General features: G+C 45.3%; 1 protein-coding gene across 8 annotated transcripts in view; it reads left to right on the top strand.

Annotated features, from left to right (window-relative positions):
* Rere (arginine-glutamic acid dipeptide repeats) overlaps positions 1-10,483 on the top strand; it is a 451,075-nt gene that overhangs the window by 376,729 nt on the left and 63,863 nt on the right. For 7 of the 8 annotated variants that reach the window (XM_004639633.2, XM_023699557.1, XM_023699553.1 and 4 more), the window contains one exon: positions 867-947. In XM_004639633.2, coding sequence (XP_004639690.1) covers positions 867-947 — 81 coding nt within the window. Of the gene's footprint in view, positions 1-6; positions 219-866; positions 948-10,483 lie in introns of those variants that run through there. The other variant, XM_023699560.1, reaches the window with a different exon arrangement.

Here is a 10,483-nt window from a genome sequence, read left to right as displayed (position 1 = left end):
GCAGCGGCGGCGGCGGCGGCAGCGGCCTCAGCCTTGCGCTCCCGCGCCTTGCGGGCCTGCCACCGTCACCCGCCCAGCAGCCCGCCGCCGCCTCCGCCCTGCGCTTTGTGGAGCCGAAGCCCAATGACAGGCAGCGGCCTCTCGCTCCAGACCCGTGCGCTTACCTGTGGCTGACTGGTTGGTGGCTTGGGGCCGACTCCAGAGCCAGGAGCCCCCAGGTGGGAGCGCTGCTCGGGAGGAATGGAACAAAGTGAAAGTGGGCACGGGGAGAGGCTGAGACGGCTGCGACGGTGGAGGGGGCGGTGAGGGGTGCCGGGAGGGAGGCAGAGGGCCAAGTGCTCTTTATTTGGAGTGGGTTTAAAGACGGAGATGGTGGGGCAGGCCCGCTGGGATTCCGCTCCCAGTGGGCTTCCGCGCTAGCAGTGCCTGCCCGGTGCATTCCTGGGATTAAGGAAGGAGGTTTTTTAACCCTCTAGAGTGTCCTTCTCAAGAGGAGGCCCCCTGTTTGGTTGTTTCTCCTTTTGCAGACTGCCGGGCCGCCTCGTTCTCGGGTAGAAGGCAGTCATGCTGCTCCGTGGAAGCACGGGCATGTTTGTGTTTACACCTCGGTGGACGAGACTGTGGCGGTGGGGCGGCCAGTCTTGGCTCCAGACCCAGGACGTCCTCCTCCCCCTGCGCTCCAGTTTAGGTTCCGGTGGAGGTCGCTGGGTCCCTGCTGTGCTGCCAAAACCCTCCTGGCCGAGTCAGTATTCCCTAGCTAAGACTTTTGTGTAGTGGCTCTTCTGCTAATTGCGGTTATCCGCTTTGCTGACATCCTGTTTTGTTTTTGAGTTTTACATCCCATTTGTTGTTTCTTTTTATCACAGAAACGCTTCGTTAAGGGACTCAGGCAGTACGGGAAGAACTTCTTCAGAATTAGAAAGGAGCTGCTTCCCAATAAGGAAACAGTGAGTACAATCGGACTTTATGTAACTTGATTTTTTTTTTTTTTCCTCTTTGCTCCTGCTGCTGCTTCTCCACATTTGATCTTATGAAATGGTTTCCTTTAACCCTGTGCTGTGCTCAGATAATCTGGCTTCTAGAATGGTTTAAAAAGTCACTTCCGTGACTTTTGGTTTTGGCTCATGGTTTTAATATGCTAAAGGGACATGTTTACCTCCCTGAAGAATGTGTTATAACTGGGAACAGAAAGGTCTTTGGGAACAGAGTAGGTAGGTTGACAAGGGTGTTGGAGAGTTAACATCTAATTTTAAATACAGTGGCTTGAAGGTGTCAGTTATCGCTAATTTGGCTTTGGTAACCAGCAAAACTCATGAAACAAACAAATTATAAGAATCAAGAGGCGAATGGCTTCCTTGAATTCTGTTGGAAGCCCCCCACCCCTTTATTTAATGTGCCTGTGTCTCCGAGAGGAGGTGTAAGTCTTTTACTGTTCCAGCCCTACAAGGTAGCATTTTTCACTGGATTGATAAACCAGGGATTTTGTAAGTTATTTAAGTGGAGCTGTATAAAACAGTCCTTTTATAGCACGAAGCTATGGCTGAGACCTGACAGCTCCTGAACTCCTGTAAAGTTGTGTTAGAAGGGTCTGCTGTGGAAGTGTTGGAAAGGCATTCAAGGCTCTTGACCTAAGGTTTAGCATGACTCCTTATCTTATGGGAGGTACTGAGGACCTGAGGGAGAACCTTCCTGCACGCTGGGCCACAGAATAGGGGGTCCTAGGGAGGGGGCAGAACCAACCACTTAGCCTGAGCATTCAGTAGCAGGAAGTTCTCCCCAGGACCCAAGAGAGGTGGCTTTGATATTTAACCTCTCTCCCCAACGGAGCTGCTTTTTTAGGAAGCTGGAGATGATTGAGGAATATCCATTATAAAGGGGGGGGGTTCGTGTCCTCCTGGTTGCTTTTTGTTTTCTGTTGAATGTTGCTTACTGACTTCCTTTTACTTGATTTATTTACACTTTTAAAATATAAACTTTTTCTGGACACTTGCTGCATATGTTGTACTACCTTAAGGATCATGGTAACACAGAGGGGAAGAAAGTTTCTGAGATTTCAAACACATGGCCCAGTAGTAGTTGGTGGCTTGTATCAATGATAATTAAGTTAAACTTATGGTATTTATTATGCATCTAAATATGCTGAGGTAAGTCGTTGAGAATGGTAGAGGAAGCTGATTATAAATATTGAAATTAAATATTGTATGGAACTGATTTATCTAATTATCTATTGCCCTTTCCAGAACAGGTTGGAAGAGGTATTTACTGTGGGAAAGGTAAATAATTACTCTTTAAGTTTTCTGGAGACTTTCAGTTCTCCACATTTGACGCAGATTTTTAAAAATTAATTAAGGGCCCGGGAGATGGAAAGGGCCTGAGTTCAATCCCCTGTTCAGCATAAATAAATAAATAAACAAACAAGAACTTCACCAAGTCCTTAAAAAATAAAGTAAAAATTAAAGTGCTTTGATCCAGGTGTAGTTTTGGTTTGAGTGAACAAGAGATGAATGAGTAGGTTTGTTCTAAAGTTGTGACGGAGAGACTGAACTCAAGTTTTCGCTGTCCCTGTGCTGTGCTGAGAGCACACTGAAAGCCTGCTGTGCCTGAAGAACTTGGTAGAAGTCTCTTGACAATCACTTTATCTTAACTGTGTAAAATAAACAAATGTGTAATAGCATAGTTGAGCATTAAATCAAAAGCTACTGTTTATCATTTGGAAACACCAGACATAGTTTTATCCAGTGTCTTATCTCCCTAGTGGAAGTAGACCTGGCTAACCTTTAATGTAGATAAGGCTCTTTTCATCTGTTTTTCTGATTAGAAGCTTGAATGTCTCGCTTTTTTTTTTTTTTTCTTTTTTCTTTTTTTCCTTTTCTTTTGCAGACAGGGTCTTCCTATGTAGTTCAGTGGCCTTCGTCTAACTAAGTAGTTCAGGCTGGCCTCAAACTTAGAGCAATCCTCCTGCCTCAGTCTCCCAAGTGCTGGAATTATATGCTGGTGCCACCATGCCCTGCCTCCTCTTCTTGCTCTGGGCTTTCCCTTCTGCTAGATGGCTCCTGTTTCAGGGAACAGCGTTTCTTCCCTGCACATGGCTCTGAGCTCATCCTTCCTGAGACATCCTCCAGTTGATCCCCTGCTGCCACCCAGGCTCTGTCTGTGCCAGCCTCTTCACTGGTGCCTGGTGCTGAGGTGAGCAGGAGGGTGTTTTGCAGCAGTGGTGGCTTTATGGTGGCTGCCATTTACTAAGCAAGCTTCTCTTTTGGTGGCACTGGAGTTCTTAAGTCTTGAGTATTTTAGTCATCTGGGAGAGGCTCTCCTCTGGTATTTTCCCTCGTATCACACAGCCAAGCTAATCATTTACAGCCCACAGGGAGGGGAGGACAAAGGTTATTTTTTCATTTTTGTTGCAGGAGATGAAAAAATTCGGGGGCTGGGGAGATAGCTCAGTAGAATAAGCGCTTGCCTGGCAAGGGCCTGAGTTCAGTCCCTGGTTCTGCGCCCCCCCCCCAAGATGCAGCATTTAATATCAATACCAAATAAAAACTGAGTTTATAGAAACCAATTTTGGGGCTGGGGAGGTGGCTCAGTAGAGTCAGCACTTGCCTGGCAAGCACAAGGGCCTGAGTTCAATCCCCGGTTCCGCAAAAAAAAAAAGGCAAAGAAAAATTCGCAGTTAACAGTGTTCTTTGTTGAAAAATTACTTGGTGGAAGCCATCTTATGGTCATGTTCCTTTTTTAGGAAATTCCCCAATCCAGGTAATTTCCACGTTGTATTCTTTTCCAGAATTATTAACTTATTTTTTCGCTATTCTCGAGTGACTTGAAACATCAGAATGGCATCTTGATCCAAGAGAACACGCCTGGTTGGGCATCAGGGCGAGGGTCAGCAGGCCTGTGTTCTATTCTTGGCCTTTCCAGTAACTATAGTACTCGATGATCTCTTCAACTGTGACGTCGGCTCTGGGCCATGCAGTGGCAAGTTCAGGTCAGTCTTCACAAGGACTGGGAAGTTCCGTTTTCAGAAGTGCAGCTTCTTTGCAAGAGGGTCTTTTGGGTGCTGTTATGTTCCCCAAAGGCTTGCCAGCTGCTCCTGCCCTACATCCAGGAGCCAAGTGATGGCTTTCACCTCCTGCTTCCCCTGTCATGGGCCAAGGCAGATTATCCCACCTCTTTGTCCTTCAGAGTGTGTACAGTGGGTGGTAGGAAGAGAATGGTTCCTGGGTTTTCATTTCTGTCTTTTTTGGGGGTGGGGGGCAGAACCGAGGATTGAACTCAGGCCCTTGTGTTTACCAGGGAAACACTTATTCTACTGAGCTGTCTCCCTAGCCCCTTCACTTCTGTCTTGCTAAAACCCCTCTACATTAAACGTGGAGGGCCTAGAGCAGCACCCCACTTAGTGCGCCTGCCCACCCTTGGAACGTAGCTGGGAGACCTCAGTTCTGTAGGAACTGCGGCCAAGTCAGAGGGTCCTTGGTGGCCACAGGTACCATCAGCTTTCCTGCTTCTTTTGGTTTCTGGTGTTTGTTACATAGGAGCTACATAAGGTTTTTCCCTCACTAAAGTGGGCAGAGCAGCAGTGATCACAGAAAACCAACTGTGTTTATAGAGATCTAGTTAAACCGTATTGCATGTTAACCTTGTGATACCCAAGAGAATAACTGAGGCAGATCTCGTATCACGATTGTACAAGTACTTTGTTGTTTATTGTTCTCATTATTTCTGCCTTTCTCTAGGCTTGTTCGCCCCTCCTCAGTATGTTTGTGAAGTATGTTTATGTAGTTAGTAGCTAAAGTGTAAAGACTCAGCAGAACATCTGAGTCACGCTGGCTGTGTATTTCTTCTGTCTAAAGCTACTGCTGGGGCTGGGGAGATGGCTCAGTGGAATAAGCCCTTCCCTGGCAAGTGCAAGGGCCTGAGTTCAATCCCCAGTTCCACCAAAAAAAAAAAGCTGTTGTCCTAGAGGTTTTGTTGTGAGTTCGTATGGTGGGAGTAGAAACCCGAGGCCCTGTCCCAGAGCTGTGGAGAAGGTGGAGAACAAGGCCTCTTGAGTTTGCTTTGAGCACTGTTTATTTAATTGTTGGGTAGATGAATTACATGGGCTTTGATGTTGGGGAATACCTGAAAACCTGGATGATTGATAGAGTTAGATTTGGCTTAATGTAGAGGGGGCTCTATGTTATAAATAATACCATGGGTCATCCGAAGGGAATTCTGCCGCATCATGGGATAATTACACAGACGGCAGTGATGCCTTTTCTCAGTCTGAGAATGGGTTGATGTCATTTGATTTTGTCTCTTTTTTTTTTTTTTTTTTTGCGGAACTGGGGATTGAACTCAGGACCTTGCGCTTGCCAGTGAAGCACTTATTCCACTGAGCCATCTCCCTGGCCCCATTGTTGTCATTTGAACAGAAGTCTTTGTGTCTGGCAGATTGGCTCTCAAATCCTGGCCTTGGCTCCCAGCTGGATCTGTGCTTCTTCAGTGACCTGGCATTGCTATTCCTGTCTCAGATGCAGTGCAGGTTGGCGAGCTAGAAGGAGGTGTCTGTAGAATACCTAGGCACCCCCGGAATGAGAAGGAGGTGTAAAGGCACACACTTCTCTGGAAAGTAGCTTGCGGTTGCTTTGGTTTCTTCTCCTCTCATTAGTTTTACTTTTGATTACCTAGCCCAGTAGAGGGGAAGGTCCTGTTATTCGTCCAGGGATTGAACTCAGGCCCTTGCGCTTGCCAGGGAAGCATTTATTCCACTCTCCAGCCCAGTCACTCAGCATTTTCAGAGCTAGACAGTGATTCAGTGTATTGAAGTTTTGGGTAAGTGCTTTGATAGACGGGATGTCTATAAAGAGAAGCAGCCTGCCCTTCCTGTCTGCAGGATACCAAGCCACATGCAGGCCTGCAGCACTTGGTAGGACTTGATGAGGGCCTGTGGGTGGTGATTCGAGCCCTGTATAGTGAGCACACAGGTCTCTGGAAGCTCTGGAAGGCCATTTGGAGAAGGTACTGTTGAAAATGGGCTTTGAAGGAAGGGCTAATTTTGACAGGTCTGTAGTTGGGATGGTGCAGAAAGACAACTTTATTTTTGCAGTGTCACAGTCCAAGTGCAATATCACAGTCGGGCATGGTGGTGTGAGCCTATAATCCCAGTACTCCAGGGGCTGAAGCTGGAGGATTGTTGCCAGTTTGAGACCAGCCTGGTGTACAGAATGAGTTTAAAACCAGCCTGAACTGCATAGCGAGGCCCTGTCAAGATGAAACAACAAAAAAGTGCAGTGTCATGAGCAAAAGAGCACAGAGGCAGGAGATACAAAGTGTAAGGCAGGAGAGCTGATGCAGGGAGACCGAAGCCAGAACTGTAGCTTGGACGAGGACCTCCGCTATCCTGACTTCTGAGAGAGAGTGTGTGAGGCAAGGCCTAGCGAAAGCCTTCCGCGAGAGGAGCGAGAGCAGGACCAGGACATGCAGCACAGTTCAGTTGGAAAGGAAGGGGAAATGGGAGTTTGACTCTGATGTGAGAATAACAGCTGCCGAATGTCTTGATTTTTCTCTGTTACAAAGGTGTCCTTGAAGTTTTGGAGATTTAAACTTACTTTTAAAGTTAACAAGAAAACCAGCCACCTTTCTTAGCCATAGCTCTGGGAATTAATTCTATTAAATATACACGTAAGTACTAGCTATTGCTCTTCTCTTCTAGTGAAGTATCATTTGCATAGAGCAGATCCCCCAGCAAAGAATATACTGTTGAGAAAGGGCCTTAAGACCAAGCAGTCGAGATTTGTTATTATTAAAAGATTAAAATGAATTTAGCATTCAGTATGAGCTTTCAGCATAAAGTTCTATTTAATTTCAGATTATAATTTAGATAAACAATTTTCTAGCTTCATTAATGCTTAGTTCAGTGTTACATAACAAGTGTGGACTTCCTCACTAGCTTGATACTGCTGCGAACGGGCAGATGTGCCGCAGCCACATGGCAGTGCTTGAGCAGCTCTGTGGTTTTAAACCTTTCGCCTCTGGAACAAATGCTGACTATCCTAGCTCTAGTTAAGTAGGTCGTCAGGGGCAGCGTTCATGTTGCCCAGGAGCCTGAGGAAGCTGCAGATTCTCTAGGCCTCTGCTCTGTCCCTCGGAGTGAGTCTGTGCCTTGTTACCCCCCTCCCCCGTGAGAGCTGGGTATTTAACTCAGCCTCACATTGCTCCCTGGGAAGTGGCGCTCTTGAGTTCCACAGAGGCCACCTTCTACTGTTGCAGCACAAAAGCAACCTCAGACTGTAATATATAAACAATGAAGGGGCCGGGGAGATGGCTCAGTGGAATAAGCGCTTCCCTGGCAAGCGCAAGGACCTGAGTTCAATCCCCGGTTCCACAAAAATAAATAAACAAACAAACAAACAAACAGTGAATAAGAGTGTGCTCCAATAAATTCCCCAGGTAAATCACTTACATAGTAAAGTTTAGGAAGCATGACTTTTTTATGGTAATTCAGTCTTTAGAATCCTGACTGTACTACGTTCATTCTTGAAGTACCTGGGTTTATTTTCATTCTCAATAATAGAATTTTTTTATTTTGTTTAACTGTTTTTTTTGTAAGATGGGATCCTGGCTGTGCCTTTCAGGCAGGCTGGCCTTGAACTCCCTGCCGCGGAGGCTGGCCTTGAATTTTCAGCAGTTTTCCTTCCTCAGACTCCTCAGTGCTGAATTACAAGCATGCATCACCACCTCCTGCTGCGTAGAATTCTGTAATACAGCTTCTTTTCCCATCTCTCCTTCCACTTTTTCCTAGAAACGCAGTTGTAACTCGTGTCTTATTTCACATAAGGATTGTCAGCTTCTCAGTGTCCTGTGATATGTAGTCCACATTGTATGTGAATTAGGCTATGCTAGACCCTATTTTAAATTATGACACATCTTTTTGTTTAAAAGGATGACAGTATCTTATTAATATGAGGCTTATATATTCTTTAGTACTGTAGTGTTTTCAGATGTTTTCTTTTAATTGTATCCTTTATAACTAAAAAAAAAAATTAGTAGTTTGAGGGATTAGCAAGATGGGTAAAGGAAGGCCCCCCCCCACCACCACCACCACTGGGGATTGAACTCGGGACCTTGCATTTGCAGGGCAAGCACTTATTCTACCAAACCGTCTCCCCAGCCCCAGAAGAAACATTTATATACCATATGGTTTTCTTTTAATAACACATTGTACATAGATACAAATAATCGAAACTTTCCATTCAAGGCAGAGTGAATGATGCCAGGAGAAACAGGCACTGCATTTTGGCAGCAGGTGCTGTGCTCCTGTAGCAGTTCCATTGCTGAGGGTTTGTTACCATTGAAGTGGGGCAGAGGCTTGAATCTTATTAGTTCTGGTAGTCTGAACTGAATGGATACTTTGACTGGGCAGTGATCCAGTTTTAACTAAGGTAATCGAAGGATGCCGATTCCCTTGTGTAAGTGAAGCAGTTAAGTAATTTGCAAATAAGAAACTTTCTGTGCAAAAGCTAAAGGAAAAGAAGTGTTAAAAAATCATGAGATTTTCAAGCCAAAGGGCTTGGATTTTTTTTTTTTTTTCCCCACTGTGAGGGTCTTGGGTTTGCCCTTGGCTGCATCCTACCTGAGAACTAGTGGAAATGGCACTGCAGTGCTTTGCTTGCCTGAAGTACATTTACTTGAACTCAAATGAAGACTGTGTTGGACTTTGAAAGTGCTATTGAATAAAATACTGCCCTCAAGGATCAGGTGGCATTTGCTGTGGGCATTTCTTTTGATTACCTAGATCGTGGATACCTTGGATGACTTCTTTTTTTTTTTTTTTTTTTTTGGTGGAACTGGGGATTGAACTCAGACCCTTACAATTGCTAGGGAAGTGCTTATTCCACTGAGCCATATCCCCGGCCCCTGAATGGCAGAAGGGTTTTTTTTTTTTTTTTTTTTTCCCAATGCCTTCAGGGCAGGTTTGGCTGACTTGAGTTGTGGGGATCAAACCACAGCAACCTGAGCCTGACTGCTTTGTTGAAACAACCACTTAAAGAACTGAGCTAAGGGGCAGGCCCCCTTGGATGACTTCTTGGTGGAGATATTTTTGACTGAAGCTGACAGCCTTGGCCATTTTATTAGCTAGCCAAACAGACTTATAAGATTTACGAATCTGGATAAATATGATTATTAGTTAATGGGTTTGGCCACTTGAAAGTCATATTAAAACACCATAGGATTTTTCTTTTTAGCTTAATAGGAACTGTGTGACCATCCTAACTTTGAAAACTTAGTTTGCTAATGCTTATAAAATGTTTAGTCTACTACAAAGCTAACCTGCAAAATAAGATTTAAAATATACCTAAAGGGGCCAGCGAGATAGCTCAGCAGTCTAAAGCACCTGCTTAGGCAACCTCAAGAACTAAAGTTCGATCCCTGGTACCACATGCCACACCAGCCCCACTCCTAGGGCGGGCTGAGCTGATCACCAAAAAAAAAAAAAAAAAAAAGGTGTTTGCTTTGGGACTGGGCGTGGTGGTACATGCCTATAATCCCATCGCATAGGAGCCTAAAAACAGGAGGATCACTATGAATCTGATCTGTATAGTGAGACCCTGTACTAAATAAATAAAATATAGCTAAAAAAGAAAAAAAAAACGTAGCTGAAATTACAGTCCTTGAATTGGCTTGTTTTAATTTTATTTGAAGTTATGCTCTTTTGAGGACTGGCCAAATAGCTCAGAGGAGGGGGCTGGATCCCTGGGCCTGCCACGGTGGCGCATACTTGTACTCCCAGCACTTGGGAGGCTGAAAACAGGTAGGTAGATCACTATGAGTCCAATCTAGTAGTGAGACCTTGTACACCCTCTAGAACCTTCCCTAATCTACAAAAAAAAAAAAAAAAAAAAGTTATGCTCTTGAGTAGTTCTTAGGAAAATAGTTAAAAGTTACACTGTTTAGAGGAGTAGGGTAGATTAACTTAAGTCTTATTCACAGCTGCTCACCAGTGGGAAAGACAGCCCTTGATCCCCAAATAAAATTTGTATCTATTGTATATAACTTGAAACCTGCCATTTGTGTTACGGGTGCCAAGTCTTCTGAGATGTTTAAGCTTCCTTATCTTTTTGCAGTGCTGGGCTTGAATCGAAGGCCTTGTCCTTGCTGGGCAGGACTCCAGCACTGAGCCAGGCCCCAGCCCTGAGCTGTTGCACTTTTCAGTTAGGTTTCTCTTTTAAGGCCCTTGTTTTATTTTGATTTTTCTTCCCTGCTTTGGAAAGCAGATTCTTTGTTCTGTACCCGAATCTTGAGTCTGACTTCTGAATCCTCTCACCTTCATAGCTGGCAGAGTTGAGAGTCGGGGGGATGGAAGATGAGCACCTTTGTGCTGCAGCCAGCACGCTGTGTGGTGAAGGCTGGGGCCCAGGCCCTGCTTGGGGCACCCATTTGCCTCCTTCACAGAAGACTTGGGTGCTGCATGGTGGGGAAAGCTCTGTGACAGCTAAGCTCTGTTGCT

Source organism: Octodon degus, unplaced genomic scaffold (genome assembly GCF_000260255.1).
Source record: "Octodon degus isolate 3935 unplaced genomic scaffold, OctDeg1.0 scaffold00113, whole genome shotgun sequence".
In the NCBI taxonomy this organism is placed as follows: domain Eukaryota; kingdom Metazoa; phylum Chordata; class Mammalia; order Rodentia; family Octodontidae; genus Octodon; species Octodon degus.
The sequence above is the reverse complement of the archived record's forward strand: the minus strand, read 5'-3'. Positions and strand labels throughout refer to the sequence as shown.